The following is a 17,552-nucleotide window of genomic DNA, read 5'->3' as shown; positions in this document are numbered from 1 at the left end:
CCAGAGAGTTTGAATTAGTTAAGAGACCTGGATTTTGGATGTCTACCAGTACTGAACCAACCAACCAACCAACCAGGCAGCCCCCCCCCCCGGATAGTTGGCTGGCTTTACACACGTTACAAGTCTGCTGGCCCTTCTGTGGGAGACTTAAAATATCTCCAGCCTAAGGACATGTGGCGTTGGCCAACTGTTACTAGCTCACTCAGTTGCGGACTGTCTCGTGTTACGGCGGGTTCACAGTCTCACTCGTAGAGCTCTGGGAGACCCCCCCCCCCCACAAAAAAAAAAGATCCAGCAATTCACACGATAGACACGGCCTCTGACCATCTGCGCAACATTTGTGGCCACAACTGACCACACACACACACACACACACACACACGGTCCAGCCATGTGGTGGGGTTTCCACCTAGTCGCGTTAAAAGCTGTGAGCACCATGAATGAAATTCCATCTGTCAGAAATCAAACACTTTTCTGACCTCACCCCCTTTCGATTTAAACATGTTTTCCCGTATGCTACTTGCACCTAAAGTATCTTCTATATATCTTCTTCAAAGATACAGAATAGTCCCCCCCCCCCCCCCCCCCCACACACACACACACACACACAGCTACGACATCATTGTTTCTGTCAGATCTTGTGGTGGTGTCAGTTTGGTACCTTTTCATTTTGAGTTTGCACCGCCTAGATGTTTGAATAATGCTCTTCCACCAACTCCCCCGTAGAAATACTGCAAACAAAAGGGGAAGTGTGGCTCTGGCCAGTTCATGGAGCCGGCTTATCTGTGCGCTTTGTGCTTGTGGGGCAGAGTGGGCAGTTTTGCAAGTTGTTCTTTAATCTGTGTGTGTGTGTGTGTGTCTGCTTTTAACCATGTTGCGACGTTGGCGATGCAGGTATCGGTAAGTTTCAGAGAGCTTCACGCAGCAACGCGAGGCGTATCGCTGACGGTAATAACGGTGTGTCTCCTCAGCCCCGTCGTCCATCCAGCACCATGGGAAAGAAGAGTCGAGTGAAGACTCAGAAGTCGGGCTCAGGAGCCAGCGCCGTGGTCTCCCCCAAGGAGATGATGAACCTCATCTCTGAACTGCTGCAGAGTACGTTGACCCTCAACTTGTGCACCCAGTCCCACCTTCACATTTATTTTTTTACTGTACTCATTAATGAGGTTGTCTGTCTGTGTCTACAATGCCGCATGTGGTTTATGTGCTGCAGCAAAGTTGACGCCTCTATAAAAATAACAAAAAGAACGTGACAAAGTGCAGCGTAATTTACAGTAAATAAACAGTTTTGACCTCTGTTGTGCCGACAACTCCCGCTGACCGGGCTTTTTCAGCGTCTCTGTGCGATTTTTAGTGTTGCGTTGCCCTTCTGCGGGGGTCACGCTTTGGCTATTAAGGGTGCCGCACGGTGAGTTGAAAAGCGAGTACGAGTGGAGGCGCTTGTGGTTCAACGTGTGCTTTGCCCCCAGAATGCAGCAGCGCAGCACCCTCTGCTGGTAAGGAGTGGGAGGAGTACATCCAGATCAGGGGCTTGGTGGAGAAGATCCGCAAGAAACAGAAGGGTGAGTCTGTACACACACACACACACACACACACACACACACACGTTATTGAGTGATGGGCACTGGTAGATTGCATTTAAAGTCAGGGATCAGTTTAACGGTTAAAATAAAGGACACAGAAATTATTATGTTGTAGTCATTTTTGCTGTCTGTGTGTGTTCAGGTATGTCGATAGTGTTTGAGGGCAGCAGAGAGGACCACTTCCCAGATCTGATGTCCTGGGCTCAGGAGAACGGGGCGTCCTGCGACAGCTTCATGGTGGCCGACTTTGGAACAGAGGGCTACGGCCTGCGCGCCACCAGAGAAATCAAGGTCAAGGATTTCAACGCTTCTCCGGTGCAGTACAGAATCAGCCTGGAGATTTTTTGTTTTTAAAGCAATTAATAGTGTGTGTGTGTGTGTGTGTGTGTGTGTGTGTGTGTATGCATGCAGGCAGAGGAACTATTCCTGTGGATTCCCAGGAAGATGCTAATGACGGTGGAGTCGGCCCAGAACTCTGTACTGGGTAAGGACTTTGCATGACAAGTATATAACACCAAAGTATTTCGGCCCCATGAGGAAATGGTGCCATTCCAGCATCTAAAGGAAAAACAACCAGCTGAAGTGACACGCAACATACAAATATCCAAATCCAATCCCTCCCCCCTGAGATTAGCGGAACATCGCTTCACTTTCAGTGTGTGAACATCAGCCTGTACGCTCGCAGCAACACTGTAACTGTCTCCAGGTCCCCTGTACAGCCAGGACAGGATCCTACAGGCCATGGGCAACGTGACGCTGGCCTTCCACCTGCTGTGCGAGCGCGCCAACCCCGCCTCGTCCTGGCTGCCGTACATCCGCAGTCTCCCTCAGGAGTACGACACGCCGCTGTTCTACCAGCAGGAGGAGGTGCAGCTGCTGCTGGGCACGCAGGCGGTGCAGGACATCCTGAGCCAGTATAAAAACACAGCGCGCCAGTACGCTTACTTCTACAAACTGGTACAGGTAGGCAGACCCCACGTTTCGGTAATACACACTTATCAATGTGCCAAGTGTGTGTGTTTCACAGCAGACATGTTGACTGAAAAAGCTCAGATGTCTGTTCCAGTGAGCTCGATAGCATAATACCGGGGCCGTGGAACTGTTAAATCTAAATGGAATGGAGCCATTATTAATGCGTTTCAGTCACATTTGTCGACATGCAAAAAAAAATGTTTGTTGTGATAAAGGTCTACTGCTGCACATAAGTGTCGCTTTGAGGCTGCAGTAATTTAGTCTTTCCGTCGCTTATCCAATGCGAGGCTTTGGTTTAATTTGAGCGGTTTAAATGGGGGGGGGGGGCGTGGCTGTATAGTTGTGACCTCACAACCTTGCGGAAGTCCCGGCGGCTCGTTTAAAGGCACAGTTTCCGAGTACGAGCGCTTTAATACTCTCACAGTATTTTTACAGCACCTAGAGCTGCTTTATAATCAAACAAGGCACGGAGATGTCACTTTCTACACTATGGGACCTTTTTAAAGGCCCTACACACCCATTGTCCAACGCTTACAGGTGTCTTCACTTTGTTGTGCCGTATTTGTGGACTGTGTGAACGGCATCTGGGTTTGGACTTGTAACGGAGAGCGTTTCACGTGCGATATTTGCCACTTTTGCTTGGGTAAAGGGCAAAAAAAAAAAGGAAAAGAAGTGGGTGTGCGTAATTTATAGGATCAAGACTTCCAGTCCCCTGAAGCGAGACTTTTCAACATAATTTTTTTTCCCTCGTGTCATTCAATGAATTCAAGCCAGCAGAATCTCAGAACCTGCTGCAGTCTCCCCGCTGGGTCAGGACATGTGAGTTTTATTTGTTAAACTTCAATTGAAAAATCCCTCCTGTCCGGCTCAGCAGACATTTGCAGCTGTTCAATCGCCCACATTTCTGTCACAAGTCACGTGCCTGCAGCGCTCCACTGTGACCAGCAGGGGGAGGCATTGGGCGTGGAATATAGAGCTGGAAGAACCATAGTTTTTGTTTGTTACCACCTTCATTTGGGAAGTGGAAGTGCAGGCAGAGTTGAAACTGACAGATGGCCATACAAACTTTCGCTAATCGTAATTTGACGTATCACAAAAGTGATTTGCATATCAAGATCAGCACTACCCTTTCGTCGAGATTCGATTTGCGAACTTTGTAAAATGATCACACAGAGACGGTCCAGAGTAGTGTGCCAAACAAATGGAATAAAATATAGAGACGGCGATTACGGCATGTGATGTGATGAAATATTCGTTAACGGGCCCACACAAGAGATAGCGGGATAGTAATCTCAAAATATGCTAATGTCCCATTATTAATCTGGAGCGTGGTGAAATGGCAGCTCGGCTTTGATCACAAGTCACCGCAGCCCCACACCCCCGCGCCACACCCCCCTCTTTCTCTCTGAAGTCAGACCCTCCTCATACTGAAGACGTGCTTTTCTTTTTGCCAGCATGCTAGGTGTTTGTTTCAATTCGATCCTGCATGTTAAGATAACTGGCGGCGATGTCTCTCCTTCCAGACGCAAACGTGACGGAATATCTCAGATGGTGCGTTTGATTAGTTTATTGCTAATAGCCTTGCAGTATGTAATGTACATCATTCTGTTTAACACCAAGGGGCAACTAAAGATACATGCTTTGGTTACTCCTCCTTTTTTTTTTTTTTTTGAAAATGACTTTACAGTGCAATTTCAGGGGACTCCACTAGGTGGGAGTGTTGCCATCTAAATGACTTGCCGTTAGTGGGATAGGAGAAGAGTCCCCTCAGTCGCTGACCCTGGTCTAAATGCTGTCCGTTTGATTAATGTTGCTAATCTACAGTCTGAACGCGGCGGAGACTCGGTGACATGGTCTGGATGCGGGTAATCTGAAGGGTATTGGCGTCCCGTACTGTCCCATAATGCAAATGTGGAATTAAAAAAAACCCATTTTTTTTGGTGGTGGTCTTTTGTTCAAACTGCTACTGGACAACCAATTAGGTACAGTGACTTTTGGCCGTATATGTCTCACACACACACACAGCGAGACATCCTTCTTCAAGTATTGATGCTGATTTCTAAGGAAAGATATGTTTTGCCATGTTTTTTACCGACATGTTCTGTACTGATGTGCAAGGATTAAATGTCGCCAGCTGAACGCCAACAGGCCCGAATGACGTGAACTCTTCCGTCTGTTGGTCCAGAACCGGCGATGAACGTTCTAGTTGTTTTTGTCGCTATTGTTGTTGCTGTGCGTCTCTGCCTCTCTCTTTCCTGTCAACCCAACCCGGTCAAAGCAGACCTCCTAGAGTCCGGTTCCGCTCGGGGTCTCTGCCTCTTCAAAGTGAAGTGTCCTTCTTGCCACTGTCGCCAAAGCGCTTGCCCATGGCGGGAACCGTTGGGTCTCCGTAATAATAACCTTTTCATAAAGAGTACGGTGTAGACCCGCTCTACGTGTAAAGTGTCACGAGATGACTTGTGCTGTGGTTTGGCGTTCAGAGTCCACTTCACGGTGTCTCGAAGGTGAGACGGCGCTCTCTGTGACTTCCTTTTTCAGCGCTAGTGTAAGTGCAAACGTTGGCAATATATTTTGTTATGTTCGTGGTGCGTGGGATCCATGTATGACTCGTCAGATATTTAACAAAACGTGCATCACAGACTTGTATATAGTTGTATCGTTATTCCTAATTTTGTGTTACTCTTAATTTCCTTCGAAACGAGCGCCCTGTGCTGGACATATTTCATATTTCAAACGGCACGTAGTCGGTGATATCAACAACAAAAAAAAAGTAATATCTAAAATAATCCATGTCTCCTTTTTTGAAGCGAGGCTTTTGGGATTTTGGGCAACCAAGAGACGGAGTCCAGTCTATGTTAGAACGTTCCGGCGAGCTTTTGTTTTGCTCTTTGGCTGAGCAAACGTGAAGTATGACGAATGCTGTGGGTAACGCATTGTTGGCGGTAGCGCACAAGCCGCCGCCGCCGCAGCAGCAGCAACAGCAGCGGAATAAGATGGAGAGGGGTTGTGTTTAATAATGCTCCCGCTCTGATCAGGAGAGGAGATTTTCTCACACACACACACACACGCACACACACACACACACACACACACACACACACACACACACACACAGACAGACTTGAGATGGAGACTGAGCAAGGAAGGTTCATGGAGGTGTGTGTGTGTGTGTGTCCTGTCCCCTCATCTTTGATACATCTCCTTTCTTAACACACACACACACACACACACACTCACACTTCCCTCCTCGTGTAGCTCCTCGCTCTGTCCCCACCACCACCACCACCACCTCCTCCTCCTCCTCCTCCTCCCTCCTCCTCAGATGACCGGGCTGGAAAATTAGCTTGTCACATTGGCTTTGAATTGAATTGACCTGAATGTACCTTCCTCAAGAAACCCCCCCCCCCCCTCCCTGCCTCCCGCCCTCTGCCTGTCCGGTGTGTTGGATGTATGATCAGCCGCACAGACTGATATATGCTGATGTATACAGACAGGCACAACCACTACTGGCATTCCTCCAGACACAGAGATGCGCCTCTAGCATGTAAACACTTCCCAACCTCCACTATGTTATGGAATGGCTAGAAGGAGAGATGGGGGGGGGTGTATTTGTGACCATTTAAGTAAAGCAATTGGTGTTACCTTTTTTATTTCTTATTTCTGTCCAATGATTGGATCAGATCTCACGCATGTGTGTTCAGACATGGTTAGCCTAGCTTACCGATTCATTCATTCATTCATTCATTCATTAATTCATTCTGCCTTCTTTGCATCCGTGCTTTTGCTTGCCGGCACGTCACCGCCCCCAACTGTCCATTAGTGAGACTGTCCGCAGGTGTGATCACACGTGTGTGTGTGTGTGTGTGTGTGTGTGGGTGTGTTGGTGCACGTGCCTGTTCCAAACAAAACAGGAGACCCGTGCATCAAATGGTGGTTGAAAACTCAGAGAGGGAGGCGGGGGGGGGGCTCATATTAATCTCATCCACGCCGGTACAGCACAGAAATCATTAATCTTCCCTCTGTTGTGTCTCTAATCCTGGCTGTGATTGGACACCCGCACTCAGCCAATTAGCAGTCTCCACTGATGGGAAAATACCCACGAGCCTTTGCACTGTGTGGCTTCTTGTCCATTCATTGATTCAGACTTTACCTGTACCCTCACTTGCCCACACACACACACACACACACACACACACACACACACACACACACACACACACTCTCTCTCCACAGTGGCACATGATGGATGACCCTTGTCTTTGGATGCTAATGCATCAAGAGCTCAGCGTGCAGCGCTCTCTCTCTCTCTGTGTGTGTGTGTGTGTGTGTGTGTCTGTGTGTGTGTACGTAGTCCATTCAGCTGAATTTTACACCCATGTGTCCATCTCCTCAGTGAAACTGTAACTGAATATGTCTGGTTGTTAAGGGTTTCTTTCCCTCTGCTACCTACAGAAGTTTGGAGTTTTCCGTGTGCCCCCATCTAAAACAAAATAGTCAACACTCACACGTCACCTGCCGGTCGGATTTCCGCGCGAAGGCGCCTTTCGTCACGGACGTAGCCCCTTTTACGAGCTCGCCCCCGCGACGTTGCTGCTTTCATTCACGACACGGCCCGTACCGGCATTTTCCCTGAAATGTTAAGTGATCTTGAGGTGGGGAAAATGGCGCTACAGATTCCCCTGAATATCAGTCCCCGCTCCCATTCACACGTGGCCTCATGCAGGAAATGTTCCTGAACATTTCAGGGATAGACTGCATGTGTGAAACGGGCTACATTCAGCTAAGTCAATGGCATAACATCTGCCAGGGACGTCCGCTTTTCAAAAATCCCGTTTTTTTTTTTTTTTTCAAATCCAGCGAAACGCCGTGACAAACTCTTAACGTTGGGTCCACCCGATTACTCTACTACCCCGGCGTATGTTGCCCGGGTCACCATGAATTTGATGGCTAACTCCGCCCAGCTGACGCGACCGCAGCGTGCGAAGCGAAGCGTTGCAACAACCGCAAGTTTGATGCTTTTCTTTCAAAGGAAGAAAGGCAACAAAAAGGGATTAAAAAAAAACGCCATGTAGTTTGAGTTACAGTGAGAAGGTGTAATCATAATGTACTCCTCCATAATAAAGAAATATATGTGTATGTATATATAAGTCTTTCACGTCCCGGACTGGTCAGGAATCACCATGATCGTTGAGATCGGGATGTCAGTAATCCGGACCTCGACCTCAGTAACCCCCACCTCCTCCACCTCCACCTCTTCCTCCTCCTCCTCCTCCGGCAGGAGAGAGTCAAACAGAGCAAAGATAATTGTTTCTGGTTCTCTGTGTGTGAGATAGAAGCCTGGTCACTTTGTTTAACTCGACAAGCATGATCCTCCGCACTCACCTGTAGGGATGAATCAGCGTCACCTCTGTGGAACACACACACACACACAAAGCAGCTATGAAATATGATGCGACCAGCCTGTTTTACCCTGAGGTAGGTGTGTGTGTGTGTGTGTGTGTGTGTGTGTGTGTTCAGGAGGAAAGGTGTTCGATGGTGGTTGCGTTTTTGAGTTCTGAGCGATAAGTTTGACGCTGATCTAGAAGAGTTGTAGTGGCCCAAGCGGAAAACAAAGTGCGAGCGCGACTTTGACGTATCATCGGCTTATGAAACGAGCGCGTTAGGAAACAAGTCCGGCTGATACATCAGCGTTCAATCAACATTTTAGGAAATACACTCGCTGACTTTCTCTCCAAATGTAAGCTGACCAGGTCGATATCAAGCTGGAGGTTAGCTTAGATTAGCATAAAGACTGGAAGCGGGGGGGGGGGGGGGGGACGGCTAGCCCGACTCTGTCCAGCAGTTAAGCGCAGAAGCGCTGAGTGGATGGACTCGTCGAGAAATAGTTCCAGCATGTAAATGCCCCCTAAAATCACAAATGATCAGTTTTCCATTTCTGTTTTAGGTACAGATTTTTCACTTCATGCTAAGCTAAGCTAACCATGTCCTCACTTCAACTCTGTACTTAACGCACACGACATGAAAGTGGCATAAATCTCTTTTCATCTAACTCGCGGGGGGGGGGGGGGGGGACTCTTTCCAGTCTGTTCCCCTTGTGAACGTGACCGATAGAGCCAGCTACACCCGCTGTGTGGTCAGGTGAACACCACCACCTGGCTATTAGCAGATCAAAATGACAATAAATGATAATGTCGCTTCCTTTTCATGTACTCCTGGCTGACTTCCTGCTAATGCTCTGTCTTCTTCTACTCTTTCTTACTTCTACCTCTCTTTCTCTCTCTCTCTCTCTTGACTCTTTGCCCCTCCTTCTCTTCATTATGCATTCCCCCCCCCCACCCGCTTTAAGCTCGGCAGTGTTTGCCAGTGGCTCAGGTAGGTGGCTTTAAATGGAGAAACCAGTGGCATCGACGGACACACACACACACACACACCGTTTCAGGTCCAACTTGATGAGGCAGATTTATGACGGCTGCTGGCCACAACAAATTAAGTTGACAGTGATGTATGTGGGGGGGCGAGTGTCACACTGCACTAACCGACCACACACACGGGCAGACGCGCACCCCAGCGGTGGCCCCATACTCCCGGCTCGTCTTGTTAGCCGTCCCTGTCAGGTACACCCCCCCCCCCCTCCTCTCCTGCATACCTGCATAATGCAATTCCTCATTCTGATTTGTGTTTTTTTTTTTTTTTCTTCCCTTCTCTTTCCCTTTTTTCCTCTCGTCCCTCCATCCCCAGACTCATCCTGCCGCCAGCAAACTGCCCCTGAAGGACAGCTTCACATTTGATGACTACAGGTAAGTGTGTGTGTGTGTGTGTGTATGTTCATGCGAGTTGTTCCTGTAATCTGGAGCAAATGCAAAAGAAGGTTTCCAGTTTATTGCAATGTAGGCCTTTTTATAATCACAGGTTTGGCCATCATTTCCTATTGGTAATAATGACACTGCACTCAGATCAGGGAATATGGCAGCATTGCTAAGAAGAAGTCAGACGGGACAAATAAAAAAAAAAAAAAAAAAACACAACACCAGCGTTCAGACAGTCAAACAGGTTGAAAGCAAACCTGAGAAAGTGAAGGCAAGCGGTAAAAATGATTGTAAACATCGCAACATCACAATTTTCATTCCGGCTGATTCTGGTTCAGCTTGGACTTGCTGTATTGTGCGCACAATGAGCTCTCGTCCCTCCGCCCTGCTGCTGTCCAGGACGTCGGTGCAGTGACTGAGCGCCGCTGTAACGAGCGTTGATTGGTGGACTGTATGTATGTATGTATGTATGTATGTGACAGGTGGGCGGTGTCCTCGGTGATGACCCGCCAGAACCAGATCCCCACCGAGGACGGCAGCCGGGTCACTCTGGCCCTCATCCCCCTCTGGGACATGTGTAACCACACAAATGGACTGGTAAAGTCTTTCTCTCGCTCTCTCACTCTCTCTCACACACACACACACACATTATAGTAAACCGATGGCAGTGTTTCCCGCAGGTTGAGAATTTACTTGTGGTGGCGGGTTCAGTGATAAACTAGTCAAACAAAGGTTTATGAATATGAATAACTCCCGAGACGTGACGTTAGTTTGCTCTTATGTTAGCTAGCTAGCTATCTTATCCATGCATCACTTTGCACTGAGTGTTCAGTTCGGTGTCGAGGCTAACATTACGAGCTAGCCAGTCCCGACTCCCCTCATAAGGCGTCCAATACTAGGAGTGTTACGGGGTCACGGTTTGTTATGTTTTTCCGTGCAGCAGGGAAAACGAACAAATGCCAGAGTCCTTTATTTAGAAAAATGTAAATATTCAACAGGTAAAAGTTGATGCACTCAAATACTGACACATTGTCAATAAGTAAAAAAAAATAAATAAACACCACCAGTCATGCTCCATCACACCGAAGGCACACTGTCGCACATCTGCCGCGATAAACGCTCCTGCAGCTTTACGCTTTCTGATGATAAGGTGACATGTTCCAGTAACGCATGCTTTCAATATCGCCAAGTGGGAGAACACTGAAGTCACCGACAAACACATACACACAAGTTGTCCTGATGAACGCCGTCGAGGTGTATTCACTGAGCTGTTGTGGGTCTGCAGATCACCACCGGCTACAACCTGGAGGACGATCGCTGTGAGTGCGTGGCGCTGCAGGACTACAAGGAGAACGAACAGGTGAGGGGGCTGCTGCTGCTGGCGCTCTTGTAAAGTGACTTTTTCTGCTTTGAAACAGGGGGGATGAATTTTATTTGTCATATTCATACTTCCTGGTTTACGCCAGCCAAAGAATTATGGGAACTCCAACAAGAAATAAGAAAATTGAAGGGAAAAAAACCCCAGCAGGGGTGACAAAATTCATAAAATTACATTTTAGTGTATTTTTGTTGACCCATCAACGTGGAACCAGTATACCCCCGAAAAGAATACGCTCCAGTTGCATTTTGGGTAATGTAGGCGACGAGGAAGGGGGAGAAAAAAGGGGACAGCCTTTGTTTAAAACCAATGGATGGCTTTTAATAAAAACTGAAACACGTGATGGAACATGTTGATGCTGATTGATGACATTTCTGAGCAGCCAAATGTATTCTTAAAAATAGGAATATATATATATATATATATATATACAGTGCATCCGGAAAGTATTCACAGCGCTTCACTTTTTCCACATTTTGTTATGTTGCAGCCTTATACCAAAATGGATTAAATTCATTTTTTTCCTCAAAATTCTACACACAACACCCCATAATGACAACGTGAAAAAAGTTTATTTGAGGTTTTTGCAAATTTATTAAAAATAAAAAACCTGAGAAATCACATGTACATAAGTATTCACAGCCTTTGCTCAATACTTTGTTGATGCACCTTTGGCAGCAATTACAGCCTCAAGTCTTTTTGAATATGATGCCACAAGCTTGGCACACCTATCTTTGGGCAGTTTCACCCATTCCTCTTTGCAGCACCTCTCAAGCTCCATCAGGTTGGATGGGAAGCGTCGGTGCACAGCCATTTTCAGATCTCTCCAGAGATGTTCAATCGGATTCAAGTCTGGGCTCTGGCTGGGCCACTCAAGGACATTCACAGAGTTGTCCTGAAGCCACTCCTTTGATATCTTGGCTGTGTGCTTAGGGTCGTTGTCCTGCTGAAAGATAAACCGTCGCCCCAGTCTGAGGTCAAGAGCGCTCTGGAGCAGGTTTTCATCCAGGATGTCTCTGTACTTTGCTGCATTCATCTTTCCCTCTATCCTGACTAGTCTCCCAGTTCCTGCCGCTGAAAAACATCCCCACAGCATGATGCTGCCACCACCATGCTTCACTGTAGGGATGGTATTGGCCTGGTAATGAGCGGTGCCTGGTTTCCTCCAAACGTGACGCCTGGCATTCACACCAAAGAGTTCAATCTTTGTCTCATCAGACCAGAGAATTTTGTTTCTCATGGTCTGAGAGTCCTTCAGGTGCCTTTTGGCAAACTCCAGGCGGGCTGCTATGTGCCTTTTACTAAGGAGTGGCTTCCGTCTGGCCACTCTACCATACAGGCCTGATTGATGGATTGCTGCAGAGATGGTTGTCCTTCTGGAAGGTTCTCCTCTCTCCACAGAGGAACTCTGGAGCTCTGACAGAGTGACCATCGGGTTCTTGGTCACCTCCCTGACTAAGACCCTTCTCCCCCGATTACTCAGTTTAGATGGCCGGCCAGCTCTAGGAAGAGTCCTGGTGGTTCCGAACTTCTTCCACTTACGGATGATGGAGGCCACTGTGCTCATTGGGACCTTCAAAGCAGCAGAAATTTTTCTGTAACCTTCCCCAGATTTGTGCCTCGAGACAATCCTGTCTCGGAGGTCTACAGACAATTCCTTTGACTTCATGCTTGGTTTGTGCTCTGACATGCACTGTCAACTGTGGGACCTTATATAGACAGGTGTGTGCCTTTCCAAATCATGTCCAATCAACTGAATTTACCACAGGTGGACTCCAATTAAGCTGCAGAAACATCTCAAGGATGATCAGTGAAAACAGGATGCACCTGAGCTCAATTTTGAGCTTCATGGCAAAGGCTGTGAATACTTATGTACATGTGATTTCTTAGTTTTTTATTTTTAATAAATTTGCAAAAATTTCAAAAAAACTTTTTTCACATTGTCATTATGGGGTGTTGTGTGTAGAATTTTGAGGAAAAAAATTAATTTAATCCATTTTGGAATAAGGGTGTAACATAACAAAATGTGGAAAAAGTGAAGCGCCGTGAATACTTTCCGGATGCACTGTATATATATATATATATAACATGCTGGGCTGAACACGGCGCTGGTTGCTGATGATGATTCCGTTCCCCCTGTAGATCTACATCTTCTACGGCACGAGATCCAACGCCGAGTTCGTCATCCACAACGGCTTCTTCTTCCAGGACAACGCCCACGACCGAGTGAAGATCAAGCTGGGCGTCAGCAAGAGCGAGCGCCTCTACGCCATGAAGGCCGAAGTGCTGGCACGAGCCGGCATCCCAGCGTACGTCCGACTCCTCTCGCTGTTTACAAGCTTTTCAGGCCCCCCCCCCACCAACCCACCCACCCACCCTCGAATATGAATCTGCAAGCCAGGCTGGAAGCGTTTTACTCTAAAGCTTTTAATATGGGTCAGAGGGAGCTTCAGGCTCACGACTAACTCCGTGCACCTTTTCATATAGCCGCAGTGCACTTTTGTCTTCCAACAGTAGATATTTCAACCAATTAGCCCCCCCCCCCCCTCCCCCCCTTGGCGTAATTGAAACACATAATATAAATGTTGCAGCAGTTTCCCCCCCCCCCCCCCTCCCTCCCACCCCACCAAGTATCAATTTACCATCCGCCCCAACACTTTCATCACCAAGAAGCTTAATCATTTTATCATTAGCCCCTTAATTTTATGCAGCATTCTCTGCTCGGCATTTTTAATCAGACGCCTTTTTAATCTCTTATTGATGACAGTCTAAATCTCAACAGTGGAAATTAAATGAAACAATCCCTGTTGTTGCCGGGGCGCTCTATTAAACTGACAGATATGCTCGTAGATCATTTTCAAAGGAAACGGCGACAGATTCGGCGCCGGGGCCTCGCCGAGATACTGAGCGGCCGCTATCGGCGGGCTCTTTTTTTTCCGCGACGTGGAAGTCGCTCCTCCGTTGCCTCCGCCACGTTCGTTCTTTTTAACGGCCTGATAAGTGGAATTTAAGGGAGCACAGTTGACTGTTCACTCACACGTTCGGAGCGAAGCATTTCCCTCCGAGGAGTTAACTCCCCTGAAGCCGGATGCTCCGGCGCTGGAGCGGTGGACAGAGGGGCTAATTCAATAGGAGGAGAGGGGAGGCGGCTGCAGTGCCTCTGTGTGGTGTAATAATGTCGACCCCGTGCTACCCGTCGCCACATCGATCACTTTGCTGAAACTGGGGTGGGGGAATATTGTCTCCCCTCCCGAATTACCTCCAGTGTGTAATGTTGTGATGTGGAATGGATTCTGCCGAGTCCCGGATCACACTTGTTTCATATATTTATCTGTCACACTGCTGACTTCTTAGAAATACTTCACACGGCAACATTGATATTTGTTATTTATATATATATATATATATGTGTGTGTGTGTGTGTGACTTACATACATGTTGGTCTGTATGCTGTGTTTTCAGGTCCTGTATCTTTGCTCTGCACTGTAACGAACCCCCCATTTCAGCCCAGCTCCTAGCCTTCCTCAGAGTCTTCTGCATGACAGAGGGTAAGACACTGACACATACACCAACACACACACACACACACACACACACACACACACACACACACTGTGAAATACCAGCAGCAGCAGCAGCAGGACGTTCCCTGTGGAACCTCGAAGCCACAAACCTGGTAGCGCACTCCGAAACAACAACACGTCACAGCGCATTTCCGGCGCCGCCACCCCCCATGGGACCGTCGTCAAGCGACTGCTTCCTCTGCGCCGTCAACGGAGGGGAAGCGATGGAGAGGAGGAGGAGGGGGGGGGGGGAGCAAGGCCTGTCCATTCCTGAGGTGGTTAATTGATCAAGGCAGGCCACCAGATGTGTGGAAGGAGCAGTGCGTCAGGGGGTTTGCAATATTCATCGGCATGTATGCAGAATGGCACCGGTGTCATAAATCCCCAACCGCACAAGGCCACATCCTCCTCTGTCACAAGACTCATCTTCAGGACCCCGCTTGATATATTATTCACATTTTTTTGCTGCATGTTAATTTTTAAAACGGCCCCCAACGCCTTTGGATGTGTTTGTGTGTGTGTGTGTGTGTGTGTGTGGGGGGGGGGGGGGGTAGTATCACCTATTGCACACGCATGTCGACATTTCTTAACAGATGTGATGGAATAGTGTACGCACACAAATCGGTTGCAGTTTCTCCTCTTTCACCTTCCCACGTCAGCAAGCCATGTTTTAGGTCCTCCGATCAAAGGCAGCAGGGAGGAAGGGTTCAGAAGGGGGAGATGCAAACGTTGATCTGCACCAAAATTCTGTTCAAGACGCAACCCGACAGTGTTGGGGTCGGGATTGGAATTGAGTTTGGGATCAGGTCCAAACCTTTGCACCCACGAAGACCTCTACTCTGACAGCAAACAAGTGTTGCCGTAGGGTCACACGTCTTACGAACCCCTACCTTTGTCCTAGTCCACGTCCACTTCACCACTGCTCACTGACGGCCCTCGGGCCTCGGTTTCTTTTGAAGAGATGCTAACGCTCAGTTTGATTTCAGAGGAACTGAAGGACTACCTGCTCGGAGACCGTGCCATCAATAAGATCTTTACCCTGGGCAACAGCGAGTTCCCTGTAAGCTGGGAGAACGAGATCAAGTTGTGGACTTTCCTCGAGACCCGAGCTGCTCTGCTGCTCAAGACCTACAAGACCACCTCAGAGGTCAGTCGACTGTTGTTTGAGTTATCTCGACAGTTAGGACTTGGGGTGTCTGATTGCAGAGGGGGGCCAGGGGTGTGTACGAAGGGTAGTCCAAACAAGTCTCCAAAAGTGGTTTTAAACCTCTTCTGAATGGCCACAGTCAAAGGCATGATTGTTGGATTGTTGATTCCGGAAAGTTCCAAGTTCCAAAAATTGCAGGATGTATCCTCCCCAAATCCACAGTCAAAGAGGTGTGAGGGGGGGGGGGGCTTTTCAAAGATCCAACAAGCACTTAGGAATTGAATGTGTTGAATTTGTTATGTTTTCCCTTCTTCTTCGTCTTCTTCTTTTTATGACCTTCTGTCTTCCTTCCGTCCCTCTTTCTTTCTTAACTCCTGGCCTGGTCCTCCTGCAGGAGGACCGCTCCATGCTTGAGAAGCCCGATCTGTCTCTCCATTCTCGCGTGGCGATCCAGCTCCGCCTAGCCGAGAAGCAGATCCTGGAGAAGGCGTCGGCCAGCGGGCGGGCCAAGCGCCTGCACTTCGAGAAGAAGCTCGAGGAGGGCGCTCCGCTGCCTCGCTACGAGGAGAGCGATATCGCTCTGCTGGAGAACACTGACGCGGACGCCAAGCTTCCTATTATCCTGCGCAAGCTGGAGGAGGTGGAAGAAGGCCAGGAGATCCAGGCGGAGGAGCACAGTCACCTCCTGAATGGGGAGAAGGCTGTGTATGGGATGGATATGGAGGCTAACGGAGAGCCAGTGCAGGAGGAGACTCAGGAGACGGCCAGCGAAGGTGTTAACTCAGCTTTGGACTCGATTGGAAGTTCAACCCAGAAGGGCCAAAGGGAAGTGGCTAACCTAAGTGCCAGTCGAACTGAAGATAATCCCAAAGAGAACAGTGAATAAGTATAACCCCCTTACTGCCCCACAGCCCACGCTATTTATTTATTTTTGTGTCTCTTAAATGACTCAGAAATATAGAAGCTGAAAACATTTAAATTCAAAGTCGCAGAACCTTTTCCGACCGTACGTTCATCCAGCGTGGCTTTTCTCGGTTGTCCGCCGCCGAGCTCGTTTCAGAAAAAGTGCTGCCAGTGTGTGTCCCTCAAGCCTCCCGCGCACAACAGGACTTTTGGTCAAAATTAGCTTTCGGTTTCCGTTGTGAGTTTAAAACCTAGCTTTATATATCGAAAAACATTTCAAGGCCCCATAGCATAGGAAGGAAGGAAGAAAGCAAGGCGGGGGTGGGGTGGGGCGGGGTGGGGTGGTGGGGGACACTGCAAACTGGTTCCAGCAGTTTGTTAGGTGAATGTTATTTCCTCAAAGCCAAAATCTCTCTAATCTTGTGAATTGGTTGGTTTATTACTGCAGTTTGTCTCCATATATGTCCAGTATGTTTTGAGTTGACAATCGTATTCTCTAGTGCATTCTCTTCGTGGTGTGCTACTGAGTCAATGCCATCACTGCCCTCCACTCCCCCTTTTTGTCCTCCTGGTTTAAAATCGTTTTTTTTTTTGTTGTTGTTGTTGAGCAAAATAACTAAAGGACAACATAAAAATGCTCTGATTAGTTTATTTGAAATTGATGGTAACTGTTATGGTTCAATATAACTGGCCAAAATGGAGGATGTTTTTTTTTTTTTCTGTGTGTGTGTGTTATTCTTTTTTTTTTTTTTTTTTTACCATCAAATTGTACCTTTTCCATCATTACATAATCATTGCATTACTTTGTGTTTTTAAACAGTATCTTTATGAATGTACTCTGTTTACGTCGCAGTGGTTTTTATCTGCAGATCTCACCAAAAGGGAGTGATGAGCGAGCAAGCGATCACTGCCCCCCCCCCCCCCCCCCCCCCCCCCCTCCCCCCCTCCCCGAGAAAGCCATATACAGCACTGAGGGACTCGGTGAGACACGAGGTGGTGACGGTTCACGCGTGGCTCACGTTGGAAGCTTTTTTTTTTTTTTTTTTCTTCTTCTTCTTCTTCTTCTTGTTCGACTGCCTTAAAATGTGGCAGTTTCAAACGTGACACTTTCTGTATGAAAAACACGGAAACACTGTCAGTAGGTTCTTACTCTTTTTAGTTTGTGTTAACTGTAGGGGGTGGCCCCCATCAACTCTGACT

General features: G+C 47.9%; 1 protein-coding gene across 2 annotated transcripts; it reads left to right on the top strand.

Moving 5' to 3' along the window:
• The first annotated feature begins 977 nt into the window (after positions 1–977).
• Positions 978–17,044, top strand: setd3 (SET domain containing 3, actin histidine methyltransferase). Of its 2 annotated transcripts, XM_070920778.1 has the most exons (13): positions 993–1,095; positions 1,470–1,562; positions 1,726–1,874; positions 1,995–2,067; positions 2,290–2,546; positions 9,294–9,352; positions 9,844–9,958; positions 10,647–10,721; positions 12,882–13,048; positions 14,202–14,287; positions 15,289–15,449; positions 15,844–16,224; positions 16,264–17,044. In XM_070920778.1, exons 1-13 carry the CDS (start codon positions 993–995, stop codon positions 16,333–16,335), a joined length of 1,791 nt encoding a protein of 596 aa, XP_070776879.1. In that variant the 3' UTR covers positions 16,336–17,044. The 2 variants fall into 2 exon arrangements, with proteins under 2 accessions (XP_070776878.1, XP_070776879.1); XM_070920777.1 differs by having other exon boundaries at positions 978–1,095; positions 15,844–17,044.
• Positions 17,045–17,552: the final 508 nt, after the last annotated feature.

This window comes from Enoplosus armatus, chromosome 15 (genome assembly GCF_043641665.1).
Source record: "Enoplosus armatus isolate fEnoArm2 chromosome 15, fEnoArm2.hap1, whole genome shotgun sequence".
Lineage (NCBI taxonomy): Eukaryota > Metazoa > Chordata > Actinopteri > Centrarchiformes > Enoplosidae > Enoplosus > Enoplosus armatus.
This window is presented reverse-complemented; position numbering and strand designations above follow the sequence as displayed.